Below are 15149 nucleotides of genomic sequence, written 5' to 3'. Positions count from 1 at the left end.
ACAGTTCTTTGGTGCTAATACTGTTGGGAGACATCAGCCAAAGCCAGATAGACCGAGGGCAAATAGAGTATTACAGCAAGCATAACCTGGAAGGGGAGGTCAGAAGAGGGCTCCTCATGAGAGCATCATTTCCAGGGGCTTGTCTAGCTCTGCTGAAGGAGATATCGGCACTTGTGCTTAAGAATGAGAATTCATGGCAAAAGAATACTGATTTTTAATGATGGTAAAGGGGCCCCCCCCTCAATTTCCCAAACTACAGTGTAACATAACGAAAAATGTTTCGTTAATACATTCAACAAGAGAGCTTGGATATAAATGCCCATAGCTGGTTGAGCAGCTGTAATAATGCCAAATCAACCTCACACCTGTCATTTCCCTATAACTAAACAAGAACAGCAGAGCTGAAAAATAAAACCTTGTTATTGCTTTTGAATGCATAACCATACTTGGAGTGTTACTGGCAGTAAGAGACCAGCAGTGACGTTTATTCTGCACTTCTCAAATCAGAGTTATATAATTAGGGGTTTTGACATTTTAAGCTTAAATTCTTTTTTCTGGCACACTTCCCTCACTGACTCTCTATTTCCGGAAGTAAATACAGATTCTTCAAAGTTTTCAGGAAAGAAGAACAACTTCGATGTGCCAAGGTGAGTTAGAGTCATACGTGTCAGTGACGATGGCTTCATGACCTTTCTTCGAAGCAGATCATCAGGAGGTGTCTTACCCTCGGCTTCCATGCATTTGGTTATAATAAGAAATCTGGAAACCCAAGAATTGCATTTTCCATTTGTACATTATTATCTATTTGAAATGATTTAATTTTTAATCCTCAAAGTCCATTCTGATAGGTGCATAAGTATCAACATGAAATGTAGTTTTTAGGCCATTTTGAGAACTTCTGCAAGTTTGAGGAGAATCCAGCCATTCAGCTCTCACACTTTAAACTGCGCTTGAACAATGTTCTTTGCATAAAGTGGAATCTGAGTGTGTCTGCAGAACTTAGTGCATGTTCAGTGTCCATGAAAGCCTATGGTCGGTATCGTCTCATGCCCTGCCACCACTGCCTCCTGCCTGACTTCACAGCACTGCCTCCCTCCCACCCCAAATGCCCGGCCCCTGCCTGGCAAAGACAGCACTGCATTTGTTGTTTAAAAGAAGTATGAGGTACACTGAATTAGGACCAGGACCAAAACTAAAAATTATATCAAAAGTATAGGCTCATATGCCATATGACACCAAATCCTGTAATTCTGTTCATTATTGTATCTAAATAAGCCTTCATAAGTATCAGTTCCAAATCTTTTGCAGAAAGACTTAATCTAGAGTCACACCAATTGGGGATTTAGATCCTAGGTCTCCCAACTTGTTAGCATCTTCTGTTTGAAATATCACCCACCATTACTCTAAATGGGCTTCACTGGTGGCTCAGTCAGTGAAGAATCTGCCTGTAATGCAGGAGACCCAGGTTCAGTACCTGGGTCGGGAATATTCCCTGCAGAAAGAAATGACAACCCACTCCAGTATTCTTGCCTGGGAAATCCCATGGACAGAGGGGCCTGATGGGCTACAGTCCATGGGGTCTCGAAGAGTTGGACATGATTTAGCAACTAAACACTGCTACTACTTTAGATGAAAGTTGTACCTGATTTATCTAATGCATCTCTTTGTGGTCCTTAAAGTGTGCTTAAGGTACTAAGACCTTAGGAAACTTCTCTTAGCTCACATTCTTAAGCATTGGCTTTGGACATTTTTATATGTATCTAGATAAAAATAAATATTGAAAATAATATGTATATAAGGTTCCAGATGTAAACTGATAGCCTAATTTTGGTTTGTGCCAGTAGGTGAAAAAATTGGCTGGAATCCAAAACCATTTAATGACTTCCAATTCATTTTGGTCATCTTTTCCTCTCTTTTTAAACCCATCCCTGACAGGACTGAGTGACTAACTCTTTGACTTGGAGCGTTAAAAAGGACTGTTTGTTTCAGCAAAACTAATAATTCTCATTTTTGTTTCTAGCCCAGCCTTCAAGTGAGCCATGCGAAGCTACATAATTTGGTCAAGCCCAGTGTAGACTACGTCTGCCAACTGAAATTCCCTTCAGGCAATTACCCTCCTTGCGTGGACGACAGTCGTGATCTGCTGATCCACTGGTGCCACGGTGCTCCCGGGGTAATCTACATGCTCACTCAGGCCTACAAGGTAATACGAGCTTTCTCATGTTTAGAGATAAGTTAGCAAACAGAGTATAAAATTCTATCACCTTAATTAGTTTCCTGTATAATTCTTCAAGGATACATAGACAAACCATTTGTTGGACCTAACCTCATTTGGCTATATGAGTTATAATTCATTCTCACAGTATCCTTTTATACCATAGCACACATTATTTCACAGAACAGGGAACCACTTCACTTGACGGGTAGAGTAGCCAAGATCTATAGTGTTAGTGGCAAAGACAAGATAAATATCCCAGGAGCTCAATTAAAAATAGAAAGGATTCTCCCTGGACGTTGATGGTGGCAATATAAAATGGTACAGCTACTATAAAAAGCAGTTTGACAGTTCGTCAAAAAATTAAACACAGGATTAAACATATGCTCAAGCAATTCCACTCCTTGGTATATACCTAAAAGAAGTGAAAATGAGGTTTCAAACAGGTATATGTACACCAGCGTGCCCTAGCAGCATTGTTCACAGTAACCAAAAAGTGGAAACAATCCAAGTGTCCATCAGCAGATAAATGGTTGGGCAAGATACGGTGTCTACATGCAACAGAATATGATTTATCCCTAAAAAAGAATTAACTTCTGATCCATACTACAACATGCATGAACGTTGAAAACATGATGCCAAGTGAAACACGCCAGAAACAAAAGGGCAGATCCAGTATAACTCCACTTACTTGCTGTGATGGGTAATGTGAGATATATAAAATAGACATATTCATAGTGAGAGAGTAGCGTAAAAGTTACCAAAGGCTAGGAGGCTGAGAATGATTACTTCATGGGTACAGAGTTTCTGTTTGGGATGTGGAAAAGGTTTTAGAAATAGATAATGGTGATGGTTGTATTAATACAACATCAGTTCAGTTCAGTCGGTTAGTCATGTCCAGCTGCAAACCCATGGATTGCAGCACGCCCATAACCAACTCCTGGAGCCTACTCAGACTCATGTCCATCGTGTCAGTGATGCCATCCAACCATCTCATCCTCTGTCATCCCCTTCTCCTCCTGCCTTCAGTCTTTCCCAGCATCAGGGTCTTTTCCAGTGAGTTGGTTCTTGACATCATGGGGCCAAAGTATTAGAGTTTCTGCTTCAGCATCAGTCCTTCCAATGAATATTCAGGACTGATCTCCTTTAGGATGGACTGGTTGGATCTCCTTGCAGTCCAAGGGACTCTCAAGAGTCTTCTCCAACACCACACTTCAAAAGCATCAATTCTTCCGCGCTCAGCTTTCTTTATAGTCCAACTCTCACATCCATGCATGACTAATGGAAAAACCGTAGCTTTGACTAGACGGACCTTTGTTGGTAAAGTAATGTCTCTGCTTTCTAATATGCTGTGTAGGTTGGTCATAACTTTTCTTCCAAGGAGCAGGCATCTTTTAATTTCATGGCTGCAGTCATCACCTGCAGTGATTTTGGAGCCCCCCAAAATAAAGTCTCTTGGTGTTTCCACTGCTTCCCCATCTATTTGCCATGAAGTGATGGGACCATCACTTCGTGAACTAAGATGCCATGATCTTAGTTTTCTGAATGTTGAGTTTTAAACCAACTTTTTCACTCTCCTCTTTAACTTTAATCAAGACGCTCTTTAGTTCTTCACTTTCTGCCATAAGGGTGGTGTCATCTGCATATCTGAAGTTATTGATATTTCTCCCAGCAATCTTGATTCCAGCTTGGGCTTCATCCAGCCCAGCATTTCACATGATGTACTCTGCATAGAAGTTAAATAAGCAGAGTAACAGTATACAGCCTTGACATACTCCTTTCCTGATTTGGAACCAGTCTGTTGTTCCCAGTCTGTTGCTCCATGTCCAGTTCTAACTGTTGCTTCTTGACTTGCATACAGATTTCTCAGGAAGCAGGTCTGGTAGTCTAGTATTCCCATCTCTTTAAGAATTTTCCAGCTTGTTGTGATCCACACAGTCAAAGACTTTGGCATAGTCAGTAAAACAAAAGTAGATGTTTTTCTGGAACTCTCTTGCTTTTTCAGTGATCCAACAGATGTTGGCAATTTAATCTCTGGTTCCTGTGCCTTTTCTAATACCAGCATGAACATCTGGAAGTTCACTGTTCACATACTGTTATAGCCTGGCTGGGAGAATTTTGAGCATTTCTTTGCTAGCATGTGAGATGAGTGCATTTGTGCGGTAGTTTGAACATTCTTTGGCATTGCCTTTCTTTGGGATTGGAAGACTCAATATGCAAAGTTTGCTGGCATACTGAGTGCAGCACTTTCACAGCATCATCTTTTAGGATTTGAAATCGCTCAGCTGGAATGCTGTCATTTCCACTAGCTTTGTTCATAGTGATGCTTCCTAAGGCCCACTTGACTTCGCATTCCAGGATGTCTGGCTCTAGGTGAGTGATCACACCACAGTGATTATCTGGGTCGTGAAGATCTTTTTTGTATAGTTCTTCTGTGTATTCTTGCCACCTCTTCTTAATATCTTCTGCTTCTGTTAGGTCCGTACCATTTCTGTCCTTTATTGTGCTCAACTTTGCATGAAATGTTCCCTTGGTATCTCTGATTTTCTTGAAGAGATCTCTAGTCTTTCCCATGCTATTGTTTTCCTCTGTTTCTTTGCATTGATCACCGAGGAAGGCTTTCTTATCTCTCCTTGCTATTCTTTAGAACTCTGCATTCAAATGGGTATATCTTTCCTTTTCTCCTTTGCCTTTAGCTTCTCTTCTTTTCTCAGCTATTTGTAATGCCTCCTCAGACAGCCATTTTGCCTTTTTGCATTTCTTTTTCTTAGGGATGGTCTTGATCACTGCCTCTGGTACAATGTCACAAACCTCTGTCCATAGTTCTTCAGGCACTCTGTCTATCAGTTCTAATCCCTTGAATCTATTTGTCACTTTCACTGTATAATCGTAAGGGATTTGATTTAGGTCATACCTGAATGGTCTAGTGGTTTTCCCTACTTTGTTCAGTTTCAGTCTGAATTTGGCAAATAGGTGTTCATGATCTGAGCCACAGCCAGCTCCCAGTCTTGTTTTTGCTGACTGTATAGAGCTTCTCCATCTTTGGCTACAAAGAATATAATCAGTCTGATTTCAGTGTGGACCATCTGGTGATGTCCATGTGTAGAGTCTTCTCTTGTATTGTTGGAAGAGGGTGTTTGCTATGACCAGTGTGTTCCCTTGCCAAAACTCTGTTAGCCTTTGACCTGTTTATTTGTATTCCACAGCCAAATTTGCCTGTTACTCCAGGTAGTTCTTGACTTCCAACTTTTGCATTCCAGACCCTATAACGAAGAGGACATTTTTTTTGGTGTTAGTTCTAGAAGGTCTAATAGGTATTCATAGAACCATTCAGCTTCAGCTTCTTCAGCATTATTGGTCAGGGCCTAGACTTGGATTACTGTTATATTGCATGGTTTGCCTTGGAAACGAACAGAGATCATTCTCTCGTTTTTGAGATTACAAACAAGTACTGCATTCTGGACTCTTTTTGTTGACTGTGATGGCTACTCCATTTCTTCTAAGGGATTCTTGCCCGCTGTAGTAGATATAATGGTCATCTGAATTAAATCACCCATTCCAGTTCATTTTAGTTCATTGATTCCTAAAATGTCAATGTTCACTCTTGCCATCTCCTGTTTGACCACTTCCAATTTGCCTTGATTCATAGACGTAACATTCAAGGTTCCTATGCAATATTGCTCTTTACAGCTTCGGACCTTGCTTCCATCACCCTTCACATCCATAACTGGGTGTTGTGTTTGTTTTGGCTCCATTTCTTCATTGTTTTTGGAGTTATTTCTCCATTCTTCTCTAGTAGCATATAGGGCATCTACCGCCCTGGGGAGTTCATCTATCACTGTCCTGTCTTTTTGCCTTTTCATACTATTCATGGGGTTCTCAGGGCAAGAATACTGAAGTGGTTTGCATTCCCTTCTTCAGTGGACCACACTTTGTCAGAACTCTCCACCATGACCCGTCCATCTTGGGTGGCCCTACAGGCTGGCTCATAGTTTCATTGAGCTAGACCAGGCTGTGGTCCATGTGATCAGATTGGTTAGTTTACTGTGATTGTGCTTTTCATTCTGTCTGTCCTCTGATGGATAAGGATAAGAGGCTTACGGAAGCTTCCTGATGGGAGAGACTGGCTGTGGGGGAAACTGGGTCTTGTCCTGATGTGTGGGGCCATGTTCAGTAAATCTTTAATCCGGCTTTTGTTGGTGGGCTGGGCTGTGTTCCCTCTCTGTTGCTTGACCTGAAGCCAAACTATGGTGGAGGTTTTGAAGATAATGGTGACCTCCTTCAAAAGGTCCCATGCAGGCACTGCAGGCCACCACCGACCCACACCTCTGCCAGAGACTCCTGGACACTCATGGGCATATCTGGGTCAGTTTCTTATGGGGTCACTGCTCCTTTCTCCTGGGTCCTGGTGTGCACAAGATTTTATTTGTGCCCTCCAAGAATCTCTTTCCGCAATCCTGTGTAAGTTCTGGTAGTTCTTTGGTGGGGTTACTGGCAACCTCCTCCTAGAGTTCTGCCATATCCAGGTCTGCTGCACCCAGAGCCCCTGTCCCTGCAGCAGGCCACATACCTCCTCAGGAGACACTCAGACACAGTTCTGGCTTAGTCTCTGTGGGTTGGGCATGCGTTTTGTGCCCTTTCCCAGATCTGGGCAGCTCAGATGACCAGGTTCTTGGTGAGTGCGCTGTCCAAGGTGGGCCATGCGTCTTAATCACCTCCCCGGTCCCGGCCTCTTGGTTTCCCAGGTGTGCCACAAGAACTCCATCTCAGATGTGCTGTATGTCTCCTCTGTAGACCTGATCTCAGGCTGTGACCCTCCTGGCAGGTGTCAGCCATCCAGAATCTCAGGAAGATTTGGTTAGCAGCTGGGAGCCTGCTCACAGTTTGGTGGAAGATGCCATCTCTGTGGCTGAGGTTGCAGCAGGCCCTTGCCTCTGGCTCAAGCCTGCCTCTCTGCCTCTGGGCGGGGAGGGACCAGTGTGCAGGGGGCTAGCTGTACTTTGGTATTCCCTCAATCGTTTGTTCTGTGAGCAGGCCAGACTGTGCATTAGGGGTTAGGTTGGGCTTCCCTGGTGGCTCAGATGTTAAAGCGTCTGCCTGCAATGTGAGAGACCTGGCTTCAACCCTGGGTCGGGAAGATCCCCTGGAGAAGGAAATGGCAACCCACTCCAGTATTCTGGCCTGGAGAATCCCATGGACGGAGGAGCCTGGTGGGCTACAGTCCACGAGGATCCTGGTGGGCTGCAGTCCACGAGGTCGCAAACAGTCCGACACAGCTGAGCGACTTCACTTTCACTTCCACTTGGAGCCTTTCATGGGCTAGTTCTTTTCCGCAGTTGCAGTTAGGCATGTTTTCTGTGATTTGTTTGTTTTTTTCTTTTCTCCCGGTTATGTTGCTTTCTGAGATTCCAAAACTCCCCATGGACCCACCTGTGAGAGCATTTCCTACTGTATGGAAACTTCTCCCTCACGACTCCCTCCCCAGGACAGGTCTCCATCCCTAGCTCTTTTGTCTCTCCTTTTGTCTTTTATATTTTGTCCTACCTCCTTTCCAAGAGAATGGGCTGCCTTTCTGCCTGTTGTCCTCCGCCAGTGTTCAGAAGTTGTTTTGTGGAAGTTGCTCAGCATTCACACAATCTTTTGATGAATTTGTGGGGGAGAAAGTGGTCTGCCCGTCCTATTCTTAAACCATCTTGAAACAACACAGGGGATGTAATTAGTGCCATTGAACTGTCCACTTTATAAAATGGTAACTTTCATACATATATTTCACCATAATTTTTAAAATGCAAGTATCACTTCTGAAAAAGTATTTTATGACAGAGCCATAATCAAAGAAGCAAAGGTTTTTATTTGAGGGGGGAAAAATGGAAGTACACCAAGATATTGATGTTCATTGGTACGTGTTCTACAAATGACAGTTTTATAGACTCTAAATAGTCTCTGGCATCTTACGGTCTGAATAAGCCCTCAGATTTTGCCTTCAGAAAGTCAAATATAATACAAAAATTTTTTTAAACTGTCTTGCTCTACTTTTATACTGTAATGAGATATTAAAAATATCTACTCAGAAAATATTTCTCAGGAATTCCCTGGCAGTCCAGTGGTTGGGACTGTGTCCTATTGCAGAGGATATGGGTTCAGTCCCTGGTTGGGAAACTAAGATCCCACAAGCTACATGGCATGGGAAAAAAATACACACACAAACACACACACATGTATTTTTCACATCTTTAATCAAGAGTTAGGAGGTCACAAAGATTGTAAAGATGTATCTCTATTTTTCTGACAAAGTATAGTGTTTATAATCAATTTTATAAACAGTTTCTTCTTCAGGGTATAAAGAAACTTTCTAATAGTGAAGAGCATCATTGTTACAGAGAAAATAGTGTTTATCCTTTGCAAAGTGACTAAGGATAATAGCAAGTTGCAAGTAAATAAGGCTACTTCGCCAGTAACATTCAGTTATACAAACACCATGGCTCCATGATAAAGAATCCACCTGCCAATGCAGGAGACATGGGTTTGATCCCTGGGTTGGGAAGATCCCCTGCAAAAGGAAATGGCAACCCACTCTAGCATTCTTATGTGGGAAATCCCATGGACAGAGGATCCTGGTGGGCTGCAGTCCATGGGGTCACAGAGAGTCTGAAAAGACTTAGCAACTAAAAAACAGCAACAACACAAACACACATGCATATAAAACTTAGATCATATAGAAGAGATCATGTCCAGTTATGTATTTAAAAACAAAAATTGCTAATAAATTATTATAATTTTTCCCCACCAATATAACATATCTCTGTGTCTCTGAATTCTTTACCCTTTCTTACTAAGCCACCTCCCTTTCTCTTCCTCCCTTTTCCCATTTCCTTTTGTCTCCTATCAGGAAGGAAGGTCAATAGAAGTGTCTTTTATATCCCTTATACTAAACTCTGTCCCTTGACTCTGCAGGTGTTCAAAGAAGAACGGTATCTCAATGATGCCTATCAGTGTGCGGACGTGATCTGGCAGTACGGCTTGCTGAAGAAGGGGTATGGGCTGTGCCACGGCACTGCAGGGAATGCCTACGCCTTCCTGTCGCTGTACAGCCTCACGCAGGATGCGAAGTACCTGTACAGGGCCTGTAAGGTAGGATTCAGGACCGCCAAACACAGCACACCTTTGCAGAAATGGCTCTGGTTAATCTGATTTAATTCATTTATTTTTTTAAACCATAAGTCTATAGAACAGACACAGTTTAAGAAAAACCATTCAATTGAATTAGGTGTTTGTTTTTGTTTTTTTTAAAGGATATAATTCTACTCAACAGCATTGGTGGGGGATGTTGTTTTGCTGGAAGCTGTAAGGTGGTTTTGTTCCTTTCTTCTTTGATAGCCCTGGAGACGTGACTCAGAAGCTCATTAAATTCCTCCCATGCTTTGTAGTTTCTTTTTAGACCATCCATTTCTCTGGATTAAACCCTTTCCCTGCCTTGAGAATAGTTTTTGACTTTTCAGAGTAAATCTTAGAGACAACCTCTGTCAACTTTTAGGAGTCTCTAGAAGAAGTCATTTCAATAATTTAACTTGGTCTCGTTTTTAGTTTGCTGAATGGTGCTTAGATTATGGAGAACACGGATGCCGGACACCAGACACCCCCTTCTCCCTCTTTGAAGGTATTTTCCACACATTACTTATTTGACTTATAATATCAGCATCCACTTCTCTCCTTAGTAATATGTTGCATTTTATCAAGTTAATTTTATAGTTATTTTTAAACTACTTCTTTATTTCCTAATATGATAGCTCAGTATTAAAAATCCATTAGCACCCAGACCACTGTGGATCCAATAGTAGTAATTATGATGACTGCTGTTTATGGAGCCAGGCACATGCTAGGCATTTTGTAGATGTCATTATAAATCATCTCATCAGAAATATGTATTATTATCCTCATGTCATAGATGAGATCTCTGAGGCTCGAACAGGGAAGTCAGGCCATGATGAAGGAGCTCACATATGGTAGATGGTAGGGCCGTGCCTTAAACCAGTCTGGCTCCACTCCCCCTCCTGTCTCCTACCTGCATAAAGAGGCTGGGCACCTTACTAGTGTTCCCCTCTAATGAGCTGCAACATATAAAAACAGACACCTACTTCATTCAAATCATATAAATTATATTGTCATGTTGTTTATGATGCAAAATGAAGCCACTGTATAAAAAATATCATCTTTTGGTGTAATAACTTCTGACTCTTTCTTTTCCTTCAGGAATGGCTGGAACAATATATTTCTTGGCTGACCTCCTAGTGCCCACAAAAGCCAGGTTCCCCGCATTTGAACTGTAAAAGGAAAGCTCCCCCTCTGCGCCTCACTGCATGAACCTCTCTTATCAAACCTTGGCTAAAGCAACAATAGAGTCAGGCTCTGTATGTAATTTAGTTGACTGTTTTTTCAGAATATGTCTTTAGTTCAGTTCCTTTTTGTTATTGACTTTTATTTTAAAGTATCCAAGGAAATCTTAAGTAACTTCAGTTTCTTCTAAAGGGAAGGTAGGTGATATGTATAGTATTTTGAGGGCATATTTGTATATATTTCAGAACTTAGGGGCAATTGTATTCTTACTTAAGCTTATGAATATAATCATCTGTTACTGTTCTAAAAATATTTAAAAGAAACTAAATGTAGATAAAGACATGCTTCTTGTTTGATAGTGCCCTCCACCTCTTCTCTTTAGTATTTTAATAACAGTTTTATGACTTTGCTTTTCTCTAAGTGGTTGATTATGAAAGGGGACAAAATTTGGAAAAGTTGTCAACTGGGCTAGGGACCTAAGCACCATTTTTCAAATTCACAATCTTTACCTAAACATACTTTCAAATTTGCCCCTTTTAGGGAGCATTCAGGCTCTATAATCCAACGCCTTTATCAAAAACTTCTAAAATGGGATGGTCGTTATATGAAAATTATGATTTGATGGTTATTTCAAGATAAACTAACAAAAAGTTTGTTTTTTCCAGATAAGCTAATACGTTTTGGAATTACTTAATATAAATGTGTTCCTTCTTTGGAATTAGTAAGATCAGGAAATGAGATTTCTATATGTGAATATATTATGACCCAGGATTTGAGTCCACCCTTTCTGACTGACCTTCTAAACTTTAACTTGTGTTCTACTTATCTTGCAAAGACTATGCTTTGTAAAGTGTTGCCTGCTTGGTACAAGCCATCAGATATTTTCCTTCCTATCTATCTAGATGTTGGTCTTTTCACTAGATAGTAGAGCATTCTACTTGTTTAAAGAGGGAAGACAGGATGCTGTATGGCAGAATCGCTAAGCTTTTGATAGAAATGCTGTTTATTGAGACAGTATTACCCAGTGATCGTTCTTAGAACAAATAGCTTTTGTCTCTGCATACTCTAGGCTTTAACACTCATCAGTTTCTGAGCCCTCAGGATCGGTTATTTATATGGTAGGTGAAGAATTCCTGGTGCTTTAAATTCCATACCAATGTTTTGACTTATCAGCTCCCATTCCTCCTCCTTCCATTGCTGATTTTCCCAGGCTTGTTTCGTCTTTTCTGTGTATATCCACTGATTTTGAAACATTTCGCCACTTTAAAAAACAGGGTCTAAGAATTTTAAATGTGCCTATTTCACAGCTCTCTGGGTCACAAAAATAATGCTATTTTTAACTGGAACTTTGAACCAAATTCCCACTGAGTGTATGTTGATTCCTGTGAGTAGAAATCCCCTATTATTTTCCATGTAGCACCAAAATAGCTAATATTGTTGGAAACTGCCTGACCCTTTAAAGGCTAATGACAGTGGGATCTAAGACACAGTCCACTGGCTCAGTTCCCAGGATTAGCTTACTCTGTGACTTGTGTTAGTCAGGACAACCTTGTGCTTCTCAGATTTTGAAGTGCTGCTGCTAAGCTATGTGCCAGCTTTGCCTTTCTCTTGAGCGTGAGCATTTCAGATCAAAGGGGTCAGTATTCACTGTAAAGCTAATTTGCCTTTGGCTGGGTGTCCAACTTGAAAGAACAGAGCCCGTATGGTTTAGTTACATGTCTTACTATACGCTACCTGCACTTTCAGCTTCTGTATTTACTAACCAAGGGAGAAAGAACAAAAAACACTCTCTACTAACCAGAGGACAGTGATCACAGTGCTTCACCAAACATCTTAATTAGTTTAACTCCAGGAAGACATCAAGGCAGGGAGTAGAACGTTTTGAGTAAGATTCTTATGTGTATTTCTATTGCAGTTTAGCTACTGTCATCCATTAGCAAATTTATCAATATTGACATGATTAAGTTTCAGTTATTAAACAGGCAAGATTTTATACTTGTGCCATTGTTTGTTTTATTTGTGTTTATGAGCGCAGAAAGTTTGATAGGATTTTAAACTCAGGCAAAGGGTATAAAACTCAGACTAATAACCTAACAGCATGGAAGAAACTGAAATTTTATACTAGTTTTCTTAGTTTTGAAAGGAAGAGGCATCATTTCAGTTCTGTTTCTGTTATATCATTTTTCCCTCAGATATTTTTCTCCTTGTTAAAAAAGCAAAACAAAATGAAAAACTTCTCAAAATTGCTTTCCAGAAAACTCAGTAGTATCTTTTATCTCTATGTAAAAACTAGGTAGTAAAACCTTAAAACTATGTCAGGCAGTATTCATTTATCCTCTCGTGTGTTTCTGTGAGTGTCACATCAATTATTTACATCAATCCTATTGATCTGTGGTCCCATCAAGAAGTCAGTCTTTAATCCTTAGAGTCATTTAACTCCCTTTTCATCTTTGATGTCAGTTCCAATTACTTGGCATCAAAAGCCTTCACGGTAGGTAGAGTTTTAGGTAAAAGTGGCTATTTTCTCTCTTTTATTACAGCGTCCCTGTATAACCTAATTGAGAGATATGCTTTGCTCTTATGTCCTCGAGTTAATTTGTGTCTGATTTTATAATGCCTTGCCTTCTCTTGACTGAGTTTGAAGTACACGATGAGAAGAGTGAACATTTATTCATCTACTCTTTCAGCCACTTGAACTCATCTGTAGTCCTCCTTTATTCATGCCGAGTTCTGTCTCCAGTGCTGCCCACCCTAAATAAGTCAGAGCACCCCACTTCTGTGTTGTTAAGCTGTAGAAGAACTGCTTCTCTCCAACAGGTACAAAACAAAGCATTTGGGATATTCAGGAATCCTACGCCAATGTTACATTGCCATTTATTGGAAAGGGCTGGAATTGTATGTATTTCTATGTTCTATAAAGGATTTATCGTACTGCTTCTCAATAAAATTTTATTACGACCATACATTGTCATCTGCTTCTTGTTTACTTTGGTTTAAACTTAAGAAATATTTTCTTTCAGTGGTAAATGATGGCTTTTTCTTTATACTCATTCCCTAGGACTTGCTGCTGACTTTTTCTTCATTGTTGAGTCAAACAAGATTTGAAGTACTTTATGAATATAAAGAGGAAAACATTTTAAAATCTGATCATTAATAGAATTAAGAAGAATCTACTAGGCTTCAAGCAGGGCAGTATATTAACGATCCCATACGTATGAGAATCCACCCTGTGGTTAATAAAAGTCTCATTCTAGAAATTGATTTCCCTGCTGACCAGTTCTGAAGGGTACTTTGAATGGAGGGGGAGATTAAATGAGGCATAATTATAAAATGTGTGTACAGAGGTTGGAAAGGAGTTCTGGTCAGTCACCTGGCATGACTGTACTACTTCCTTTCATGACTCAGCCATTTAGTGTCACTTAGCACACCAGAATTTGCCAAATTATAAAATACTTTTTTCCAACCCCAAGTTACATTTTGTTCCCTGTACCTCTGATTAAAATGCCCTTCATTCCCCTTGTCTATCATTTGAATGACTTATATTACTAAGGCTAAATTTAGTTATTTTTATTTTGCTCCTTTGATCAAATGAAGGTAGAGATGAGGGCACCCCATCTTGAGATGTGGGTACAGGGCTGTGGAGAGGATGGTGCTTTGCAGAGGCCACCCAGAGACTCCAAAGTTATGTGTGGAGCATTCCCCCTGCCTTTTCACAAGATTACATTTCAATTGGTAAGGCAGCTAGCTTTGTTCTCTGGTTTACCATTTCCTGGCTCATCTTCCAGATAAACAATGATAAGCACTTTCAGTTGCACCACAGTTGTAATCTCATGAGCAAACAAAACTTGAAGAAGTAATTCATCTCCTGCAACTTAGCCACAGTGGTTTATTTTTTCCTACACTTTGCATTCGAAAAAGCCTTTGACCCCCTGCTTCCCATACTCTCTGAATAGAATAACCAGTTTTGTGTCATTTCTTTTTCCCCAAGATAGTTCCCACTGTGGACTGTGTCATAAAGTCTCATGTATTTTCGACTCTTACAGGCATCATTTAAAGTAAGAAAAAGTACAAGTCAGTCCCCTGATAATTTGCTTTCTCATTCTGTTTCCTATCCAGATTCACCCTCTTCCTTCTGAAGCCGAGGGTCAGTTAACAAGGCAAGAGAACACTGGGCTTTTTCACATGTTGGCTTCATTGGTCCCATTATGTAAGCTTTGCAAACACTGTTTTCCAGAAGAAGCCATGTGCCAGTGAATCTTCTGGGACTTATTTGACAATTTTGTGAGTAATGGAAGAAAGCAGCAAACACAGTAAGCCACGAGGTGAAATAATGAGGATAGATGAATGGATCTTAGCAGGACTGCTGCTCATAGTCGACCAGTTTAATTTCACATTTCTACATTATGTTAACTTTTCATCCACATGCAAATCACAACCATGGTGACATTAAATCTGCAGCAAATGTTCTATCACTCTACAAGTAAGCGGCAGAGAAAGTATTTGTAAGGCACTTAGTCATTATGCAGAGAAAAGCGGGACTCTTGATAAATCAGTTTATAAAGTAGTTGCATAATTTCTCTTCTCTAATGGAGCTGGGGTA

General features: G+C 40.6%; 1 protein-coding gene and 1 long non-coding RNA gene across 3 annotated transcripts in view; one reads left to right on the top strand and one right to left on the bottom strand.

The window, feature by feature from the left end:
- LANCL1 (LanC lantibiotic synthetase component C-like 1 (bacterial)) overlaps window positions 1-13512 on the top strand; it is a 49519-nt gene extending 36007 nt beyond the window's left edge. For both annotated transcript variants that reach the window (XM_010861117.1, XM_010861116.1), the window contains exons 7-10: window positions 2021-2203; window positions 9170-9346; window positions 9800-9872; window positions 10466-13512. In XM_010861117.1, coding sequence (XP_010859419.1) covers window positions 2021-2203; window positions 9170-9346; window positions 9800-9872; window positions 10466-10542 — 510 coding nt within the window. In that variant the 3' untranslated portion in view covers window positions 10543-13512. The remainder of the gene's footprint in view (window positions 1-2020; window positions 2204-9169; window positions 9347-9799; window positions 9873-10465) is intronic.
- The window catches only part of LOC105003727, a 110456-nt gene that overhangs the window by 45172 nt on the left and 50135 nt on the right, over window positions 1-15149 (bottom strand). The gene's annotated exons all lie outside the window — the stretch shown is intronic.

The sequence above is a fragment of the Bison bison genome, unplaced genomic scaffold (genome assembly GCF_000754665.1).
Source record: "Bison bison bison isolate TAMUID 2011002044 unplaced genomic scaffold, Bison_UMD1.0 scf7180017864471, whole genome shotgun sequence".
Classification (NCBI taxonomy): Eukaryota; Metazoa; Chordata; class Mammalia; order Artiodactyla; family Bovidae; genus Bison; species Bison bison.
This window is presented reverse-complemented; position numbering and strand designations above follow the sequence as displayed.